This window comes from Nothoprocta perdicaria, unplaced genomic scaffold (assembly GCF_003342845.1).
Source record: "Nothoprocta perdicaria isolate Ctin4 unplaced genomic scaffold, notPer1 scaffold_87, whole genome shotgun sequence".
Classification (NCBI taxonomy): Eukaryota; Metazoa; Chordata; class Aves; order Tinamiformes; family Tinamidae; genus Nothoprocta; species Nothoprocta perdicaria.
The window spans coordinates 2,062,012-2,083,728 of NW_020456165.1; the positions used below are offsets into that span (position 1 = coordinate 2,062,012).

The window sequence follows — 21,717 nt, forward strand, 5'->3', positions numbered from 1 at the left end:
ATGTCTTTGTTCAAAGCGCGAGACTGGTGGTCCACCGTGCTTGGGGAAAACGAAGAGTTCGACCAAGGCTGCCTCTGTGTTGCTGATGTTGATAACAGTGGGCAAGGTAAAGTCCGAATTAACAGCTGCTCACTTCTAAGCGACACAGCTGCGAGCTTGCCCTAACGTGGCCAGTGCAGGGCACAGCTTGTTAGCCAGACAGCTGGCTAGTTAGTTAAGGATCTGTTGCTGTTGTCTTCAATGTGCCCTTGTAGGTTTCATAACACAAGCTGAGCACTCCTGTTCTTGTTTGCCCTGTGTGTAGTTTTAGGTCTCCATATTTTAAGCCTTGTTGATCTTCCACAGTATTTTTTTTTTAACTGTTTCATATGTTTCTTTCAATGTCAATATTTGATATATCCTGGTAGATATATTTAAAATGAAAACTTTAAGTTAGTCATGGGAAGAAATATGTAAATTTCATATAAGCCATTGAACTTATGGGGGAAAAAAACAGGAAGGTGAGGGCTAATACATTAAATACTTCTATATGCTACGTATATTTATTTTTTAAATTCTCTTTTGTGCAGCAAAAAATAGGGCACGTTGAGATCAAGGTGCATTTCACTAAAGGAAGTCTTGCTCTTTTTTGTAATCACTAAGAGATTAAAGTGTAGAATTGAAATGATACATCTGTGACCGCGTTTTTACAACACTTAGTGATCTTTGCTGTCAAGAAGGGTTCTCATATACAAATATAAATGTTATTTACATATGTTTTTATTAGTTATAATAAATATTTAGAATGTTTCTTTATAGACTTTCTTGCAGCATCTCAGACCCTCTTTGCTCAGCAGAAGTCCTTGAGTAGGATTTAGTTTTTGCCAGAGTTTTTAAAAACTCTGGTCTTTTTAGAAGCGTTTTAACATAATCAAGCTATGCTACTATTTTCGTGTGCTTTTTGGATAGGAGTCAGCTCTTGGGATTATAGGTGGAATTGATTTCTAATGAGAAAGTAGGCCCTTCTTTCATACCAGTTACAAACAGTGTTGTGGGAGTGTAATAGTTCACTATTTTATTTACTTTCTTAACACTGTATTTTTTTCTTTTTTTTTTTCCAAAAGATTCCTTTTCTTTCAGAGTTCAGGACCAAAAGTAAATACAACCTTAAGGCAAATGATCATCTTCCAGATAAACTTATTAACTATCTTGAAGGAATGTGCAACTAAACTATATTTAAAGATAAAGGTTACACAACTGTTAATTTTCTGTTAATAGGTAGACTACTTATTACAGTGCAGAAGTGAGGCAAAAATTAGTGTGCAGAAGGCAGACAGTAACATCTGCACTAGGGGCTGTGGGGAGCAGTTCCTGCTGGAGAAGAGGAGGAGGAGGCAGCTGATCTGAACTTTTGGGTTGAAACCATTTCAAATGTTTAGAGTCTGGTAAATATTTTGAGTGCTGGAGAGACTTGTGGGGGTTGATTTTTTTTTTTTTCTTTTTTTTTAAGTAGTACATACTGATGGGTTCTTTATAAGATTAACTCTTCTAAAGCAGTCTTAGCAACTCAGGTTTTTGCATGATCCTGAAGGAACCATGATGTGATTTCCTTTGCTCCTCTTGGAAATGACAGCTCTGTCCCGAGAGCTGGAGGTCTTAAGGCTGTGTTGAACTGATGTAGTAATTGTATGAATTTAGTTTTTGTTTGGATAAATGATATGGGTCCCAGTTTCAAAATTTAGCACTTTTGATTGCTTGATAGGTTTGCACAGGTCCAACGTGTAGAAACAGGATGTTTGAAGTACTCTTAAAAATCAACATATGACTTTTTTTTTTAAGCAGTATGAGCATCAAACTGAAGCAATAGAATAGTAGCAATGGTTAGTGCCATCACCACAATAACTGGATCCATTGCCAACCATTTTTTGTTGTTGGATTAAAAATTTAATTACTAACATTAGTCTAGAAGACAAATCGTTAATAGAATCACGTGCAAGTATTTTATCTTTTTAGGCTATTCTTTGAAGCACTTCTGTAAAAAATCTGATTCTGTGTGTGCTGCTGTATATTTTAATCTCAGTTGTTTCTTTTGTTTTTTCTTTTTTATAGATAAAATTATTGTGGGCAGTTATATGGGATATCTCCGAATCTTTAGTCCACATCCTGTGAAACCTGGGGATGGCTTCCAAGCTGAAGACCAGCTCTTGGAAGTGCAGTTTCGAGAACCGATCCTGCAGGTGGAAGTGGGAAAGTTTGTTTCGTAAGTGAACAGGCTGTGTTGCTGATCAGGCTGTCTGACTAGCGTGGTCTCTGGACTGGGCTTCAATTTAAGTTTACTCCTCTCCCTGACAATGATTCTGTACATATTTCTGTACAGAAATACACCAATTTCTGTAAAATATTTAGGACAAAAAATTAGTAAGTGTTAATGGCTCAGGTGTGTCTTTTTTAGGAATTTCAGTTCTGGAATTTCACTTTCCAGATTGGCCAACCTATTAAAAATGTCCTTACTGTAGTGTGCATTTGATCTACTTGTATTAATATGAGAGCAATTTTTTGCTTAATATATAGATGGAAGGGAATCTTCCAGATTTTCTTTTTGCTTGTGTTTTTCTTACTTTTAAGAAGCATAGAACAGGAAACATAAGTTTTCACAACACCTAGAAAACTTGAAGAGCAACCTCTTGTCAAGGATGTAGTTCTTCACCAGTTATTCTACATTTGTCAGAGGACTGAAGAACTTTCATTTCAAGGAATTTAATGAAACAAGTGCATTAGAAGAGGCAGTCAAGGAAAAGGCTTTTTATTTAATCGGATATAAAATAATCTAATTTTCAATTGTGTGGGATTTTTGTGCATTTTTTTTTTTTTTCTTTTTTTCCCTTTATTTAAAGATTCTCCTCCTGTATAATCATGGAAAAGGCTTCCGGAAGGAGCCCTTTTCTCTAGAGGATCATTATTTTATTCTAGTACTTGTGGAGTGTCCCAATGTAGAAATATTAATGTTTTGCTGGATTGATTGATCTAAAGCTCCCTTCTGTAGTTAGAGCATGATTTTTTTTCCTGCTGGAAGTACTACTACAGGTGGTGTAGGAGGAAGATCAATATGGGATTCAAAGAATAGTGACTATGGATGTGATGTGGATTTTCTATGTGTGGGGGGACATTTTTTCTTTGATTTATTAATATTTTCTGAACAGCTAACACTGAAAAGTTAACAGTATCTTGCATAGTGTCAAAATACATGTTTGGTGTAAGAGTCCTCATATCCATTTAATTTTGGAGGAATTAACGGCACCTTGTTTGGAATGAATTTCAGGCTAAACTGGAAACATAATTAGCCTACTCTTCATACTTAAATCTGGAAGAAATGTTCTTTTCAGATTTCATTTTAATTTTGAGATTACCTTCAAATACTGCAATATGAATTTAAGAAGATAGTTAAGTGTGCTGGGATTTTCCATTTTCCTTGGGGTCTGGTTCACACTTGATAAGAAATTATTGGGAAACTTTATAATAATTTCAATACCTCACTTGAATTTAATCCTCTTTGCTGCACTCTGCTGCAAACTAATAATCTGTATCTTGTTTCTTCTTTACAGTGGTACAGAAGTGCTTCACCTGGCTGTTTTGCACTGCAGAAAACTCTGTGTGTATGCTGTTTCAGGTGGGTTTAAAGGCATACATCTTCTAGCCCTTTTAGGCTATTCTAAAATTGGCTCAGATTGAATATTAAATTTAATAGCAAGATGGTTTGCTGGTCACACCTGAATATCTTAGTGGTGTTTTTAAGGGTGTGTTTGAGGAGGATGCATTAGTAATTAGGTCAGAATATTTCCTGATGATTAAAGGAGATCTGTTTTGCTGCTCCGTGCTTAAGCACTGTGATTCATGGTATGCAGGCCACAGTGCAGAGTCTTGCTCTGCTCTTTGCAATGCTCGAGCTAACTGGCAGATAGATGATGTTGATCTGACTTAAGAAAGTGATGAGTCTGCAGCTGAGCTGCTCAGAAGTTAGTTACTAAATAACTAATCTTACAGTGTGTAGTGTCAGCCCATAGAAGTTCTAAATGCACCTGTCCAAATGCTCCAGTACAAAAATGCTTGTAAGTAATGGCTTTTTACAATTTCAGAAACAAGTATTCTGCATGCAGATGAATAAATGGCTATTTAGGGACAGCCTACACACCCACCTTTATTTTCTTTAAGCCATTTTTATAAATGTTTCGCAAAAATCCACATAGTTTCTTAGAAAGTCAGAAGACTGGAAACAGATCTTAAGAGAAAGTAGGAGGTTAGGAGTGGTAAGAAGGTGAAATTACTGCTGTGGTTTCGTGATGGTAAAAACTTTTTTTTCCTGCTGTCTTTGACTGGAAATTCTAAATGATACACAAGAACTGTATGTGAACAGGCAGGTCACAAAATACCTTTTCTGTGCCTCGAGGCACAGAATAGACACACGTAATAGGCCTGGTAAAGCCGTGATTCATCTTCAGAATTCAGTAGATTTAATCCAGTTTTGACCTTCCTCATGCAGTGACAACTGTGGCTACTTTCACTCTGTGTGCATAGTTTTCTTACAGGAGCAGCTTCCTACTCATTTGAGATCCTCACAGGTTACAGATGCATGTTTTTTCACATTCTAATTGCCTTCTAATTATCTTACCTAGGGATCCCTGTATAGTTGGTTCTCTCTAATGCTGCTTATGTCCTGTTGCCTACTGATGTAATTTTTATTAGAACAGCTTAAGTATTTTTATTAACAGCATATAACAAATAAATGAGTCCAGCGTTTACTTAGATTTTAATGAGGCATTTGGCCTACATTATTTAAGCATTTTGGTCATAATAAAAACCAAGTTTTACAATCCTTTAATTACAATACAAAATACGTGTTGTTATATGTTACAGATACAATTATATATTATAATAATAATTGTCATAAGCATCTTTGTGATAATGGCAACCCTCTATTATTTGAACAGATCCTTTTGAGCAAGCTTGTTCCAGAATTGAAGATCACTATCTCTTGCTGCTTCAAGGAGATAGCACTGCTTTTGTAAAGCAGGCTTTTACCTGACTTATACTTGTTACCATATGCTTGCTGTTGATAGTAGAATAAATTCAATATGTTGTTTCTTTCCCTGGTTGGTTGAGAGCATCTTAGAAGACTGCTTAGAGTATAACCTGCCTAGCTCATGACGCCTGCTTTAGTGCTAGTATCTGGAAATCTGTGTAGATTTTTAGTGGAGCAATTGCCTAAAAAAAGTTAGTCTAAGCTACAGATATTTCTTAGAACATGAAGATTTGTGTTGAAATGATCTGTGTATACCTGAGCATTGTGAGAGGATCTAGCATAGGACCATTTACTCAAGCAATAGATGGCTGCTTTTCCTGTGTGACTGTTGTTAAACTTAATGAGACTTTTAGAGAATAATTTCAGTCTTTATGGGAGAGATGTAGAAAGACTTTTGACTATCAAAAACCTTTAAAACTTTAAGAAAAACTTTAGCATCTTTCAAAAGACTTGGGATTTTAGTTCCCTGAAAGGATCAGGAACTTAAGATTCTTGCAGGTGCTTTTTGAGACAATATGACATTTTAGAAAAAAAAAAAAATCTATTAGTCTATGTATATATCTCTTATCCTTGCATTCCTAATTGCTGCACTAAAATTCAGAGCAAGTAAAGGTGATAGATGTGTCCTAAAAGTAACTTTTCAAAATTGACCTGGCTACAGCTTAATTTGAGACACAGGCTGTTACAGCTGAGCCTCTCGTATGGATGCAGTGCATCCACTGAATACACTGGCTAACTAGGGAATCAGAAGATTCCCCTTCTCATCACTGGTGTCAGTTTGAGGTGTACTTGACCTGAGGACTGTATTTAAATTATAGAATCTCTGTCTGTCTCATGCTAAGTTTTATACCACATTTAGTGTAGTGCAACCTTATTTCTGGTTCTGGCTTTCAGGTGCTGCTTTGGGAAAGCAGCAGTGTCAACTGCCACGTGTCAAAGTCACTAGGAATAAGCTATGGGTTTCGAGGCCACTCTAAATTTTTTAATAAATTCATAATTTTTTCTCCATTTTTTCATACTGCATGAGTTGGAGGGGTATATGTGCACATATACAAATATTTTTTGTGTGTGTACATGCACATATATACATCCCTTCTCTTTTTGTAGGAACGCTGGGAAATGTGGAACATGGGAATCAGTATCAGATTAAACTGATGTATGAGCACAATCTTCAGCGAACTGCTTGTAATATGACTTATGGACCATTTGGTGGTGTAAAAGGTAAGCTCCTTCCTGTGTAATCTTTGTCATTAGTTGTTTAACTGAGAAGCTGAGTGTTATCTTCAGTTTTGAAAAGCTGTGTGGTACTGTTTTCCAGAGAGAGACCATTGTTTAGAAAGATGGTCTCAACTTGTGCATATGTGAAAAAAAGAAAAGAGGGGGAGGACAAAACAAAACACTGAAAGTGAGGCAAAGGATATTAAATGCACGATAGTTCTTTTCACAGCTGTATCTTTTGAGAACAGGATATGGGTTTACAGGGTTGTATCACTGACTGAGAGGGAAAAAAATTAAGAAATCCCTTGATCTTCCCTTGTAAAATATTTTAATATGAAAATGATTGTGTTCTTCTATAATTTATTCTGTTTTGCTTATCCCAGACAAAGCAAAATCAACATCTTCATTCTCTGAATCTAAAATATTGAGTGTTCTTAAAAATACACAATGCAGGCTTTTTTCTTTTCTTTTAAACAAAAGATTTTTTTAGTTTGAAAGCATAACAATGGAAAAATGATATTTATGGTGTGTTTGTAGTTTTAAATAAGCTTAATAAATTTCAGTTTCTGAACTTCTGAGACACAACTGTGGGTGCTTTCTTTGTGTTCCAGTCTGGAAGCAGTTAGGTTTGCTCAACATGGCAACTCTTTCTCTTCAGAAGTCGTTTTATCCACAGTATCGGGGGGTGGTTTTCATCTGCACAAACGATGTCCCTTGGCTGTTGGTGGCTTAGGACAACTTTACTGAGGCAGAGTAATATTTTGAGTCAACTTAGGCTGGTACCTGGGCTTGAATGGAGCAGACCAAACCTCGGACAGATGGAGGAACCTGTGGCTTACTCGTTTGGATCAGCTTGGGGAAAATGGTCAATGCTGGCTCTCTGAGGGCACGAGTGAGCAGCGCTATCATGAGTATCTGATGGGCGAGGGTGTAAGGCAGGGGCACGTTCCTGTTAACAGCAAAAAGAGGATCCTCAGTTTCCCAGGAAGCGGGCTTCTACCTTCCTGCAGTGGAGCTGCAGAAATAAATGTATTGGGGGATCCTGAACTAAGACCAATTAATGTGTCTGGAATGGAAGAGCAAAGGGTTTTTACAACTGTGCACACAGTTGTAAACTGCACACACAACAGCGCACAAGGGAACTGTTCTGCAGAATAAACTGTCTAGATCTTCCCGTGTGAAGTGTGTTCTTTCACTTGGAGATTGTGGGTCGTGTTCCGACCACCAGCTCAGCATTGATGCCAGACCTCTAAATGCCTGTGAGAAGCTGTGGAGGAAACCACTGAGTTGCATAGTGAAGAAAATATCTTTGCAAGTTAGGAAGATGGAGGGCAAAGTTTGCTTCAGAACCAGCCGGCTTTTCAAAGCCTTGGATAGCTAAAATGAAGGCCAGTCTTTGGCAGGCAGAGCAGCAAGAACATGGAAAGCAACTGGTAAGTCCTGAATTTTTCGTGTCGCAGCATGTCAAACTCTATCCCTTTCCCTTTCGTCTTTCCCATGGCTACAGTTCGTGTTGGTTGCCAACGCTGTGGAAAAAGGATGGTCTCAGGTGTTTTTTTTTGTGGAAGAATATCAGTGGGGAAAAAAAGGTGCAGATGTGTTATATACTCTTTATTTTTATTTAAAGATGGAGTTTTTCTATTTAAGACTTAAATTTGAGTGAAAACACAGTGAGTTCTCTGTTCAGTGTCTGCCCTTGGGTTACTAAGGCAGACAGTGAAGAAGGAGTAATGGGCAAAGTGGACATGGGAGAAGAGCTGTGGAGTGGAGCAAACCGTGTTCTGCTGAGTGCTGCTAACCTCAGTAAATAGGTGCCTGTCCTGGTTGGCTCTCCTGCATGGTCTGTGTCTCCTGCACAGGTGTTCTGTGCTGCAACCGAGAGCCAACAACAGGCTGTGAATAAACAAACACATTTAACTTCCACTGAACTTTCTGGAATTCTCGCCAGGCATCTGCTAATGCTCTCCCTCACCTCCCCTAGGGATGAATTCCTGATAGTGGCAGTGCTGGAAGGGCAGCAAGAAGGCTGCTCTGCCAGCAATCTGACCTATGCTGGTCTATACCACTCCCTGGAGAAAGCAGACTCACCAAAAGGACAGTGAGGCTCTTGTGTTTATTTCCTGCTATTGCTGTAAATAATGGGTCCTCATTGCTGTACTCAAGCATCCTGGGGAAAAAAAATGAGGAGGTGAAAGAGGCACTTGAGGGCTCCTGTTTGCAGAGCTACTGGAGCAGACACAGAAGGCTGGTGGTCAAACAGGAGGAGCACATGGAAAAGGTGCTGGGGGAGTGTCAGGAGGAAGGGGGTGTATGCAGATCCCCCAGGAACTTGGGTTTTCATCTGTGGCAGCAGTGAGGAATGTTGCAGGAGTTGTCAAACCACTTGAGCTATGAAGTTGCTCTGTCTGGGTCAGTTTTTTCTTGTTGAAGATGTAGTTCCTCTGCCTCTCCCCAACATTTTCCATCTTAAAAAAAACCCAAATCCTATGCCTCTATGGTAGTGAAACACATCTGACCTAATCATACTATTTGCAACTGCTAAGAGAAAGCAACACAGAGTTGAATTAATATGCACTGCTTCGGACTGGTCTCCCGAGACATATTTTCATTATACATATATGCTTTGAGGTTCTTTTCTCACTTTTCTTGGAACTACGATTTCTTTGACTCTTTGGGTTCTTTTTAACGTTTTGTGTTTGTGGAGTGGGTTGATTTGTTTGTTTGTTTGCTTTCTTCCTTATGGTTGGCTATCAATTTCATAGAAACTGAAGAAAATAATCAATTCACAACTTTTTGTTCTCACTCCAAACAAAATATTCTCCCTGTGGCACTGATTTCTATTGTGATTAATTAAAATTTGTATTCCTGTGCCCAGAGGCAGCCTGCTGTCTGGTAGGCCACTACTGTTGTGGTCTTAACAGGAGTACAACATGGTCTGTTAATCCCATGATGCTGTAAGGATGCATAGGATTTCTGAAAATCTTGTAAAGTTGATGAATAATTTACATTTGCCATTCCAGAGTATCCCATCTCTCCTGGCCTATATGGTAGATGGCCACCCATTTCTAGAGCCTGATTTTGGGGAAGAACAGGAACATGTTCAGTATTCCTCAAGGGGCTTCTTCTCCACCACAGCATCTGGTGGGTAGGAGGTGTGTGGAGCTGGAGCAGAAGCCTGAGGCTGGGTGGCCAATGTGGAAGTGGCAGGACAGTTCCATAACCAGGCATCAAGGTATGGAAAGGAATGGAGTTTTGTTCCAGTTTTCAGTTTCAGAACTTAATTTCTGAATTGCTGGGAAATCTGTTCTCTCCTTTAGATCTTTACCAAGGCTGAATAGGCAGAGAAATTTGTTCAAACGTGCTTTTAGATCTCTCCTTTTTTTTTTTTTTTTTTTTTAATATATATTTTTTTAATGCTTCTTAAAGTTTAAAATTTGTTTCAGATTGTAGTGGAAGAGTCTACCTCTACAGTTTACTAAGTGTCTTGCTGTGCTTAGGAAGCTCAGATTTAAGGAGAAACCACAAATTCTTCCTTTAGGTGTTAGCTGACCTCTACTCCTTTCAGAACTTTTCCCAAGTTAATCAATGTAGCTGCTACTATCAACGCTCTACTATTGCTTTTATGGTTCAGTTTGGTTGTGGAAGCTCCCTAGTCTCTTTCAGCTATTTCACGTTAAACGTGTGCTTATGTAAACCTCTCCCCATTCCTGCAGCCCTCCTTCGTGTGCTGCCTGGACTGGATAGGAGTATTTTTCACAGCTTCTTTTAATGCCCTAGTTGGGGAAGAATATCTCTGCAGTTGTTTGAAATGTGCAGGCATTAAAATCGAGCATCCTTAGGGGATAGGGATTGCACATTATATTTTGGCATATATATACATGCGCCAAAATACTGGCATATTTTGCGTTGATTTCAGTGTTTTATTTCAGGAAGGAGTTGCAAAAGCGGATGGGTCTGGGACTCCCGTCTGGAGCTGACCCTGGTTAAGGCTCTACAATTCACTACTTGCACCTGCAGGTGAAAGAGAGCAAGTGTCTACAGGATCCAGTGAGAGATCTTTCCTAGTGCACCTTGAGTTACACAGGAAGGATGTATCTGCATTGTAATACATATATTTTTCTTCTTATACAACAGCAGAGCTGTTGTGATATCATATCTTATATAGTTTTAGCCATGGGCTCAATTTGATTGCCCTGGGTCACTGCATTGCCCCTTGCCCCCACGCTGCACAAACCGTAAGTATGTATGTTGTTTTTGAGGACTTAAGTCATAAGCCTGTCAGTGTTTGTATAGATCATCTCACTGAAGTGAAGCTATTTCTGAAGTGCTGTTCTTCATGCGTTGTGCTACTGTAACAATGTAAATATTCATGTTTAGGCCAAAGCGTGTCCTATATTATTTCTTTAATAAATTAAGTCCTGTAACTTACCATCTGCTTACAAATTTCAGTTAAATTATGCCTTATCTTAATGTTTTTCATGGTAACTTAGTCATCTATTGCATGATATTAAAAATATGCCAATTGAGATATCTGTTATACGTGAATTGAAATAAGTCTGTTTCAATAGTGCACGTGTGTCTCCTGCCTTCCCTCCAACAAGGTTCTTCCATCCCTCTTTCTATCTTCTCTCTCCCCTCCAGAAAGAACCATGTGGGACAGAGGCTTCCTGTTTGAAAAGCCAGTCTTTTAGGTCCTTGGCTGAGTAAGTTGGGGGAGGAAGCTGCTTCTGGAGGACTTGGTTTTTTTTTTTTCCCACTGATGGTCCTGCATCCTCAAGCTCCTTGTCTGATAAGTGTAGTGATGGTGTTGTGCTGAAAGCGCTTGTCAAAAGGGCAAAATATGCCCAGGACCTGGGAAAGAATCATCAGGTTCTCATCAACTTGCACTAGAAACTTTTGTTCTCTTTTCCTTGTTGTGTTATGATTTGGTTTGTTGATCTGCGAAGTGAGCTGTGATGGGTAAAACCTACTGAGAACAGATCTTGGTTTTCAAGTAGTTATTTCAGCCTCCTATATGTATTAAAAGAAACAGCATCAAAAATCCTTTTTCTGAAGCTCCTCAGAATTTTCCGGTAAATAAAGCCCTACTCAGTCATTGAAAAGCAGCTTCATTCTTGCTAGCAGCTTCCAGGTAACAAAATGTAATGCATGGATTGACATGAATGACATGTAGTGCATTCATTGACATGAATGCATGGGTGGACATCTTATAACACATCTATTTGTTCATTTTACATGTATAAAAACTCGCGTGGATTATTTTCTCACCAGAGCAAATGAGGACAATGACAAATAGATTTGTTGCATCTGGTCACGCAAGACCTATATCTAAGCCAGAAAAGCTATTCCAAAGCCATAAAATAAAAAGCTGCTGAAGACTGAGAAAACAGAATTGTCCAACTGCCTTGCATGGAATAAGGGTATTTTTTAGTGTGCGGAATGTGGCCGAGTCACCACTAGGTGGGCCCCTCAGGACAGTTAAGAGCCAGGAGGCTGCGTCCCTTGAAGTTCTCCTACCAGAACCGATGCTCCAGGTGCTCCTACTGCAAGACTTTTATTAAGGTGCAGAAACCGCAGAAGGACCTGCTGAAAATCGGTATAGTACAAAGCATTGTGCTGATTTAAAACCAAATATCATCTGTGGCTTGCATGGTTTTGTCCAAAAGGCAAAAGGAGCTTGAGTTCCTCTTTCTGCAAAGTGGTTATGGGGCTATGGATGCGGGAAAGAGGCAGGAAAACTCAAATGCATTTACCGTGTTAAGCTGGACTTCCAAACAAAGCTAGTAAAATTAGAAAAGGGTTAAAATGTAAATGAGAAAAAAACCCTATAAAGACTAAAACAACAACAACAACAACAAAAAAGCATAATGTAGACATATTTAAAAGCTATGAATTAGATTTTTAAAAACTCTAGCAGAGAGGAGGCTTTTAATGTAGAACTTGGTGCTGCTTTGCTGCTTCAATTTTGCATTTGTTCTTGAGTTTCACTGTGTATATCAGCTTTCCCAGTTTCTGGACTTTTCTTCATGAATTCAGAGCCATAAAGTAAGTTTATGCTACAAGGTCGTTGTTCCAGCATCTGGGTCTTTTTAGAAAGGATGATTCATGATAAAATGATGAAAGTTAGTAGTGCTGAACACTTTTTTTGATCAAGTAAACTCTTAACCTAGTCACAAGATGTCACAGCCCTCAAGTGATGAACAGATTGTACGCAGTCTTGGATTTTTACTTGAAATGTAAAATTAATTTCAAGACCTTCAGGTGACCCTCTTCAGGTGTAAGCTTTTTTATTTACTTATTCTAAGAAAACTAAAGTAGAAAAGTAGCATGCACTTTGACATTTGTGTTGCAACTTTAGTAAGCACTCGGCTGTACAAGATTTCCATCTTATGTAACCTATTTAATCACATAACGTGACCTTACGTAAAATTATTATGGCACTATAATCCTACATAATTAATCCTGTAATTATGCCACCACAAATTGCTGTGTTAACAATCCAACTTTCATTATATGAAATGTTTGTTGCTGGCTTACATCATCTTGCCAAGTGGTTTCTGTACTCACATGTGTGGAGCATCATTAAGTCCTTATCAGATAACTTGGCATTTTATATCTTATAAGATTGTGTTAAAGGACTTATCGCGGTTCATAATAGTAGGAGAATAGTTTGTGTAGCTCCTGGTTTGGTTTGGAAGGTAAGTGCTAATGTCACTGAGCCTCCTTAGCACATAAAATCTCTGGTCGCCTAAATGCAAAGCTGTCAAATATCTGCCCTAACGTGAGGAAGGATGTGTTTGTGCCTTCGTGGTTGCCATGTGGTGTAGCTGCACTCATACTAGTTTTAAAGCAGAGACTTCCAAACTTAGAACCCATATTTAGAGCCCCGCGTGCCTCCAGTGTGTCTTCAGGAAAGTGCCAAGATTTTTAACAAGTAAATAAATTTAAAATGTTGTATTCAGCTGTCAAATCTGATGTGGTGGAACTTCATTTGACTGATGGAAATTCTTTAGATGTTTCACCTGAAAGCATAGAAATACTCATACTAACAGGATGGAAAAATTCCGTGTGTGTTTGTGCCAGGGGGTTCTGATAATCATCTCCGTTTGCAACTCCCTGAAAGGAATGGAATGAAGCAAGTGAATTGGATCCACTACAGTTGCAGTTAGGAATCCTTTTTCTTATTCTTTATGTAGCTCTGTATTTCCACTTCAGTACTTAATGAAGGCAAAAGTCTGATATTCATTGAGAGATAGTCAGTTCTTATTAAGCAATATATCACATGTTGTTTAATCTTAATTAAATTAAAAACAATATTGAAAGACAGTAAGAGCAAATTATTTTCTATTGATGTTTAGATATTAGTAAGTATATAGTGATGGATTTCGAAGAAGTTTTATAACAAGGTTGTTATTATTTTGATAATGTTTTTATTCCATTCTTTGCAGTATTGTTAACAGTTCTGCCAAAACGACATAGCTTGTATTCTGTGGTTAAATTTGCATTTCCTAGTTCTAGTTCTTTTAATTAAAATGATGCTTCAATGAAGCTGTTCCAGCTGTGCAGAAACTTTGTTAAATTGATTTACTAGTGTTGACTTTAATTTTATGTAATGATAGCAGAGAACTATCCTTGTGCAGTAATGCTCAAGTTTTTTGCAGAGGGGGTGATCCATGATCCCTAGGATGATTCTAAGTTGCTCGAAGTGTGGTTGTTTTCCATACTGGTCTATCAGTGTTGCACAAAACTGGCATTAATTGAAATCCATTCAGAACTTGCGACAAAAACGGTTTTCATCTTTTTCTATCGTTAGTTGTTATAAACTTTTTAAATGTGATACTTGATAGTAAGAGAACCAACATCATAGGTGTCTTAAGAGTGTGTCTACAATACCTGGAAATACGCTGTACTGTGCCTTGACTTTTTGTCTTGTTTGCCATGAGGATATTTAGATGTAACAGTGGGAATGTACTGCCGTGCCCTTGGAGATGCCTGAGAAGAGTTACCCGGGGACTTGGCAGTCCTTCCCACACCTCCCAGTTGCTGTTGGAGGGCTTGCTGGCTTATAAATGTTAAACTAAGCTCCTCCACGTCTGGAGGAAGAGGCAGGGCACTATTTGTACCTTGCTCTTCTGGAAAAGAGAGATTTACTCCTTGTGGAACCTGTTTCCTCCTGCTCTTAAAATGTGGTATTATGTTCTTATGTAGTTAAAGTATTGGAGTGCCCTTACTACTTTTTGGAAGAAGTGTCCAGATTAGGTTGTCATTTCATTCTCTGCTGTCTGTTCCTTGGGTCAGAGGAATGACTTATAAGAAAAAATTAAAAAAAAAAATGCTAGCTGAATTCAGGACTTATGAAATCTGTGAATGATCAAATGCTGTAACAGGGAGATGACATCTCCCAGGTGAGAGCTGAGTTATACTCAGTTGAGTTATAACTGAGTTATCCCAGTTCCCTGCTGGGGTAAGTGGTGTTCTGAGCCGGGCGTATGAACATCCCTGGCACTTTCTTTTTCCAGTTACGCTGTTAAAAGATGGATGTTGCCTTCCACTCAGGAACTGAAGAAACAGTGTATGGAAAGCTCACCGGTGGGACACCCAGACGATTGGGTTACCCTTCAATAAAAGAGAATGCTGACTTGATCTGGCAGCAGAGAAAGAAAGAATAGTTTAACAATCTGTCTTTATTAGTTGGTGGGTGATTTTTGAATGACATTCCTTCATTAATAATACCCCTTTAATTTGAAAAGCATTGTTACTGTTTTGTGTGGTTTCACAAAATACGCTTGTATCATTTGAATTAAATCAGTGAATTCATGGGTGTTTTATATAGCCTCTTCAAATGGGTTTGTAAATGATTTAAAATTGTTTTTTTTAATCGTGTCCAGGATATAGAAATTGTGTTTCAATTGGGAACCTTAATACTGGAGGTGGAGGCTTCCAGACTGGTCACATTTACTTGAAGATATTCCATGTACGAATAAAAGGAAATACTAAAACAATAGCAAAGGGAAGGAAAAAGTAAAACACAAGTTGGACATGAAAAAGTTGTAAGCAAAAAAAAAAAAAAAAGTGTGAAAGTACCTTGAACCTGTCCTTTTCTCAACAAATGGCCTTGAATTCATTTTACTTTTATTATAGCAGTGGCCTAGAGGCAAAGTATGTTTGAGTGTTACAACAAAGAGAGTGCTATAAGGAGGAATTTTTATAATAATAAAACACAACATATGTGTAAACCGTACAACCTTGTAACAGGAAACTTTATAAGAAAGGCAGACTGTGCTTAACTTTTCCACAATTCTGCAGGAATGAATTTTATTAGGTGTTAGTCAGAAAAAAATTATCAGCTGAGTTTTATGCTGCAAGGTTAAATGATTCTTATGACTATGTTTAAATACAGCAGCAATATAAATTCAGACTTTGATTTATTGGCTAGTTCTCTTAAGGAGCAGAGTGTTTAACTATTACGTTTCTGTTAAAATGTGTCTGGATAAAGAAAGATTATTTGAAAGGCTTATTCTTTGAGAGTTTTGGTCAAGAAATAAATCTATCAATCACTGCTTTTTAATTGCTTTTTCACAAAACACAACTTTGAAAGCCCATTAGTATGTTTTCAAATAGTGCTGTTAGAAATTTTTCTCTAACTTCAATTGTAGAAAAGGAAAAATAATCAAGGGAAAATATTTCTGAATCTCTTATCACCCAATTCCTTTTCTCTTCTTCAACTTTTCTTTCAAAAGTGAATTAAAAACTGTATGCCAGAATGTTGCTTCTATTACTATTTGCTAGGTCTACTGCTTACTCTGCACATCATATAAATAGGACATAATAATTAAAATAGAGTAAAGCTATCTGTACAAGTAAATACCCTGAGAGCAGTCATGGATCTAAGTGGAAGACCATATCATTTTTTTTTCCCATATATTTCATGGACTTTGTTCAATGCTTTTCTAATTTCTTTTTGTTAAAATATGGTACCCAAATGTGTTCAGTCGTTGTACATTGCTGGTGCAGAGAGTTTTGTATCTTGCATGTGGGGTTAGGGCTTCTGCAGTTTTCCTGCCAAGAATCAAACAGTGCCAAGCAGAACAATAATTACCTCATGTGTTTTTAATAGCACACGTGTATTCATAATGACCCAATCTTGCATTTGTCTTTTTGGTGACATATTGTTGACTCATATTTAATTCATCATCCTACTCTAATCCCCAGATTCTTCTTTTTAGTGCTATTGCCTGCCCTTCTCCGGTTTCCTGTGAGACAATTGGCTGAGATCATATCAGATGTTTTACTGAAGTTTAGAGATGCTGTCTCTAAAGTTTAGAAATACACTCTATCTTATTATCCTGTGTGATAAATAGTTGGATGTGGTGAATTGTCTTATTTCAAACCTTCTATATACAACTTTATTATTTACATATGTACTTTCTTATTAAATGTTCCGACATTTCACATGGATACATTGGTTTACATTAGATTCATTAGTTGCCCTACATTTTTTCTTTTTCAGGGAAATACAGTTTTGTTTTCTAGCTATTCAATCTTTTTCATCTTCGTAAGAGTCCTTATTGATTTTTCTAGTCCTTCTGTGAGGACTCATGTTTAAAAGAAGAAAGAAAGAAAGAGTCTGCTTGAGTTATATAAGATGATTTGGCAGGTCACCAAACCTTGGTTGTGTTGCTTTTCCAAAAGATGTGAAATATGTTCTATATACTACATCATCTACGATGCTTTCTATTAATTTTACTGTAAAATTCTTTTGGGAAATCGGGAATGATTCATATCAATACATCTATTAGAAATCACTGTGCTAGGTCATTCAAGAGAGATTTTCCTGGGGATTTTAGGCAGTAGTAGCTCTTAGTGTAACCTCAAAGCACAGAAAAAAAAGAACATCAAACAAAGAAATAATATAGCAACAGGAATTAAAAATCAGACAATATATGACAAGGTAATTCTGTTTCATATTCACGAGGAGAGTTGTAATTTTGTACTGTCCAGCTGGTGCCGATCATGGGCTCTGCCTCCTTATGGTGACAACTTGTTTTAGATCTTGTTGAAAGTTAGATTTATGATTGATGGAAAATTTGGATGACTGTACTTATGAAGAATTACAAGTTTTTTTTAAATACATCCCCCAGTTGCCAGAAAACGAAGAAGCTGAGAAAATGAAAATTGTCAGTGGACTTTTATATACTTGTTTTGTGTTGGACAACCATTTTTTTTCCTGAGTGTTAAGGAGAGTTATGTTTAATGAGACTTGAACATACATAAATCACAGTTCTTGCCAAACAGTGAACATCTGCCCACTGATGATTTAAGTGCTGGTGCTGTACCACGCTGCCATTTGAGCTGGCCAAGTTTTAAATTTTTAAGGAGAATTTGAAAAATCTGAGGGGTTCAAGTAACCCCCAAAGCAGGTTAGTAGACCAAAAAGAGAATTTTCAAAGTTAGTGGATTCAAAAATTGTTTCTTGAGAATTATTCTGTAACGTCAGCATTCAGTGCTATGCTTGGCTGCCTGTTTCATTACCTCTTAGGTAAGGCCAAATGTGGAGATTGAGCTTGATTGTTAGTGTGGTTTAATGAATAGAAACAGATATGAATAATCCACAGAAATTTGCTTAGTGTCTGTGGTAAGAAGAACAGGAAACATTGCAGCAGCTTTGCAAATTCAACATGAAAATTCAGCTGTACAAAATTAAAATGGATTCAATTGTCTGGTAATATGACAAGTGAATATAGTGAAAAGGTATGTCACCAAAAGTTACTGCCAAAAGTAACTTATTGGCCAAAAAAGACTGAAAACAAAGCTTTACCATGTTAGTGGCAAAGTAATATGATCATGTGACTTTTTGCAGTGTGCTTCCCATAGTCTTAAAATACTTGTTCCTGCTCCTAAAATCCATGATGTCTTTTTCTCAGATTGCCAGAAAAGAAACTGGTAACAATGGTGCCTTTTTTTTTTTTTTTCTCCTCTAGAGATGTAATTTCACTGACTCATTTGACCACAAAGGAAGATTTAGTACTTTCTGTCTGTTGGGTAGTGCTTTGTGAAGCACTCGGGAGTCTTGGAAGTTGCCGACTTGAAGGAACAATGAGTGAAAATGGAGAAAGAAGAGAAAAGAAAGAGAATTTTACTGAATTTCATCAGAATTGTTTGTTGTTTTATTTGTTTTTATGCACACTAATCTGTCTTTGAATCCTGAAGACAGATTTAACACATTGACTTAAGATCCTACTGATAATTTTTGAAAGTACTTGAAATATCACCACAAAATAGGGTCTCTATTTCAACTTCAGTTGAGCACAGTGGAGTGTCTACTACTTATTTGTGATTTTCATTTTAATGATATTCAGATGCATTAAATAACCATTTAGTCAAAAGCTATTGATTTTGAGGAGTCAACTGCTGACAGTATTTGTCTTTATTTCCTTCTTATTTGTGGCAGATTTGCTAGATCAGTGAGATGTTAAGTAATATATACATAATGCATGATATATGTGCATATAATCTCAGATGTGCATATAATCTCAGATGAGGGTAGGTTCACAGATTAGGTTTTCTCCTGCCTCCTGTATAAATAGTCTCTTGATAATTGATCAAATGAAAAGAAAAAAAAAAAAGGCTGTGCTTTTATATTGCAGTGCCTTGCTAAATGCAGGGACTTCAAACTAGATTTCTACAGTTGTCTGAGCTTGGAAAATAGTTACATTGACAAGTTACTAAGAGAGAAACTGAATTAAAGTGAAAGACTTCCAACGTCCTTCCATGAATCCTCATTATTCAGGCTATACTTACGTGTATATCCGCTCCCTCTTGCACAGCTAATGTTCTTTCCAAGACCTGCTGTTACTTTGTCCAAGAAATCTTAGACAGATTGATTGATTTTAGACAGATTAATTATACATTAAGATGTTTAATCTGAACATCTGTAAAATGTATTGAGAAAGGATCAGCCCTTTGTGAGGTGCAGTGTTTGTTAGAGGCAGCGAGCTTGCACTAAAGAGCTAGGTTTTTCCAATCTTCAATGCTTGAAAAAGATCTTTGCTTAACAAGGGCTCTAATAAGCAAATTGTAGTCACTACAATCTGTTTGGAGGAGGGCACTTTACCTCTCTTATCTTTATGCAGTGCTAATTGCAAGGTATTTTTCCATTAGAGACTTTTCTACGTGCTGGTGGTTGCATCTATGCTACCTCTGGGTCTGTGTACTGTGTGCCAGTCCCTTTTGCTCTACTGAATCAAAATTCCTTTCCCCCGAGGATCCTTTCAGATCCATAGGAGATTTAAAGAGGTCATTCCCAAATAGCACAATCTAGTTGCTATCTTGTTCTATGGCTGGAGTTGGATCAAGAATAGAGGAGAGGATTAAAGCCTGAAAAAGGCTGTTTGTGTGAGTAATGTCCAAGTTATCTGATTTGACCTTTGGAGACACCTTGTTCATACTAGCATTCCTTTTCCATGTGAATTCCTCTTCATGATTTATAGCAGGTAGAAATCTGCAAATGATTAGGTAGAGAAATTCAACATTATGGTTGAGAAATGCAAAAAAAAAAAAAAAAAAAAAAAAAAAAAACCGTTTCTTAAGGCAGTTCTGTTAACTACATAATTTACTTCCTGGTCTTAACCAGGGAGACTTCTGAAAGAGCGAGCTATCGCAGCGCAAACATCTTTTATGCATTGGGATTTGGGAAACTTTGGCAATAAAACAAGTTCACTCTCTTCAATACCATAACATTTGAAAAGGATCAGAAATAGTTAAAATCGTTACATCAGCAGAGTGTAAGGGTTTAGTGTTTCCTATGTAGTTTCTCTTAAATTCCTAGCCCCTTCCCTTATTTTTATTTCCTTCCTGCTGCAGTGATTTGTCACCTCCAGTAGAAGAGGGCTCAGCTGGCCATTGCGTCCTCCCCTTGCCTTGTTAGGTAGGGGCAGGTGCCTTAGTCCTGAGTGATGCTGAGCGTTTCTGCTTCCCCTTTCGCAGCGCTCAGAGCGTCTCTCTGCCTTGGCGAGACTCTCGGACTCTCTGGCCATCGAACGAAGGGCTTCAGCTGAAGCCTTGAGCTTTGATCCCTCCCGTGGTCATGCAGCAAGCAGCCACCAGACCACCGAGCTCGGCAGCTCAATGCACCTTCTGAATTCACACCAACATGTGTTTCCTGCATTGGGTTAGAGAAGTAACTGAAGCTGGGCTTTTTACTAGGCATACGTTGTTTTAAGAACTGCTTGGTGTATTTTTCAAATGGTTTTTCCATTAGTCAGAAGTGATTCCTGAAGTGCTTTTCTCACCGTTGACCCAGATCTGTTTTGCTTCAGGTGCTACATTCAGCTGCAAGCTGAGTTCTCCACAAGCAGCTTTGAACTGGAGGTGACTTTATGGTGGGAGAAGCGTTTTAGGTAGATCTCAGCGAGGAAGGAAAATAAAAATCTACTTGCTTGTGTCACGTTAGGACAATGATTTTTGTTCCAGTCTGTGGGAGTGCGTCTTGTATACATCTCACTATGGTCAATGCACTGTAGATTTTTTTCTTAAATTAAGAAGACATTTCCTATATAGCTGTTAAAAGAAAACACTCTTTGGTTTATGATTGTCTATTTTGAATGCCATTTTATCCTTTTTTATTTGTTGACACTTCCTCCCACACTAAACTTCTGACTGAAGCTTTTGAATTACCCTTGGTGGCGGTAATGTTATCTGTGCTGACATCTTTCTAAAATCTGTAACTTTATGAAGCTTGCCCTGTTTTCTAATTTATCCCATTTGATGCTGAAGTTCTTGTTGCATGATTTCACATGGTGCTCAGGCCTTGTGATTACATAATGTACTTATTTTCATGGAAATGATTTGGAGCCAGAGGGGAGACTCAAGCAGAGGAAATCATTAACATGCAAAAACTTGAGCTCCAAAATAGCTTTAATTAGAAGCTTATTTCAAAGAGTCACCACCTGCCTCTCATTTTAGCTTTGCAATAGCTCTAAAAATATCTTGTGGTTTAAAAGAAAAAAAAAAAAAAGAAAAAAAGAAAAAGTGTGACGTAAATGCATTCATATCACGCTAGAATAGTGAAGCTACAAAACGACAGTAGCCGGACTTGTGCTTTAAAGTAACACTTGCTGGCTGAGGGACATTCCTCTTGAGGCAAGTTGCTAAAGCTATGTAGAGTACACTAAGTGATTCCATCTGATTTGCAGAAAACACTATGGGTTACATTTTCACTTTATAAATATGTCACTGGCAAAGCCAACTGGCTGCAATGAGCTCTTTTGAAATGGACCCTTCTGGCTGAGCTCTTGGAAGACGGCGTTTCTTAGAGTGAAACATAAAACCCCCATTCACTAGCTACACATTAAAAACAAATGGCCAAGAAAACAAGAGGGCCCATAAAATGTTTTGGGAAAAAGTTCAGACGTAACTTAATTTTCTTTAATTATATTACTTGT

The 21,717-nt window shown here is 37.7% G+C and overlaps 1 protein-coding gene across 1 annotated transcript in view; it reads left to right on the top strand.

Annotated features, from left to right (window-relative positions):
• The window catches only part of BBS9 (Bardet-Biedl syndrome 9), a 165,805-nt gene continuing 144,088 nt past the window's right edge, over positions 1–21,717 (top strand). Inside the window, 4 exon segments of the mRNA XM_026052314.1 lie at positions 1–106; positions 2,089–2,239; positions 3,582–3,646; positions 6,164–6,277. Of these exon segments, the coding sequence (XP_025908099.1) occupies positions 1–106; positions 2,089–2,239; positions 3,582–3,646; positions 6,164–6,277 (436 nt within the window).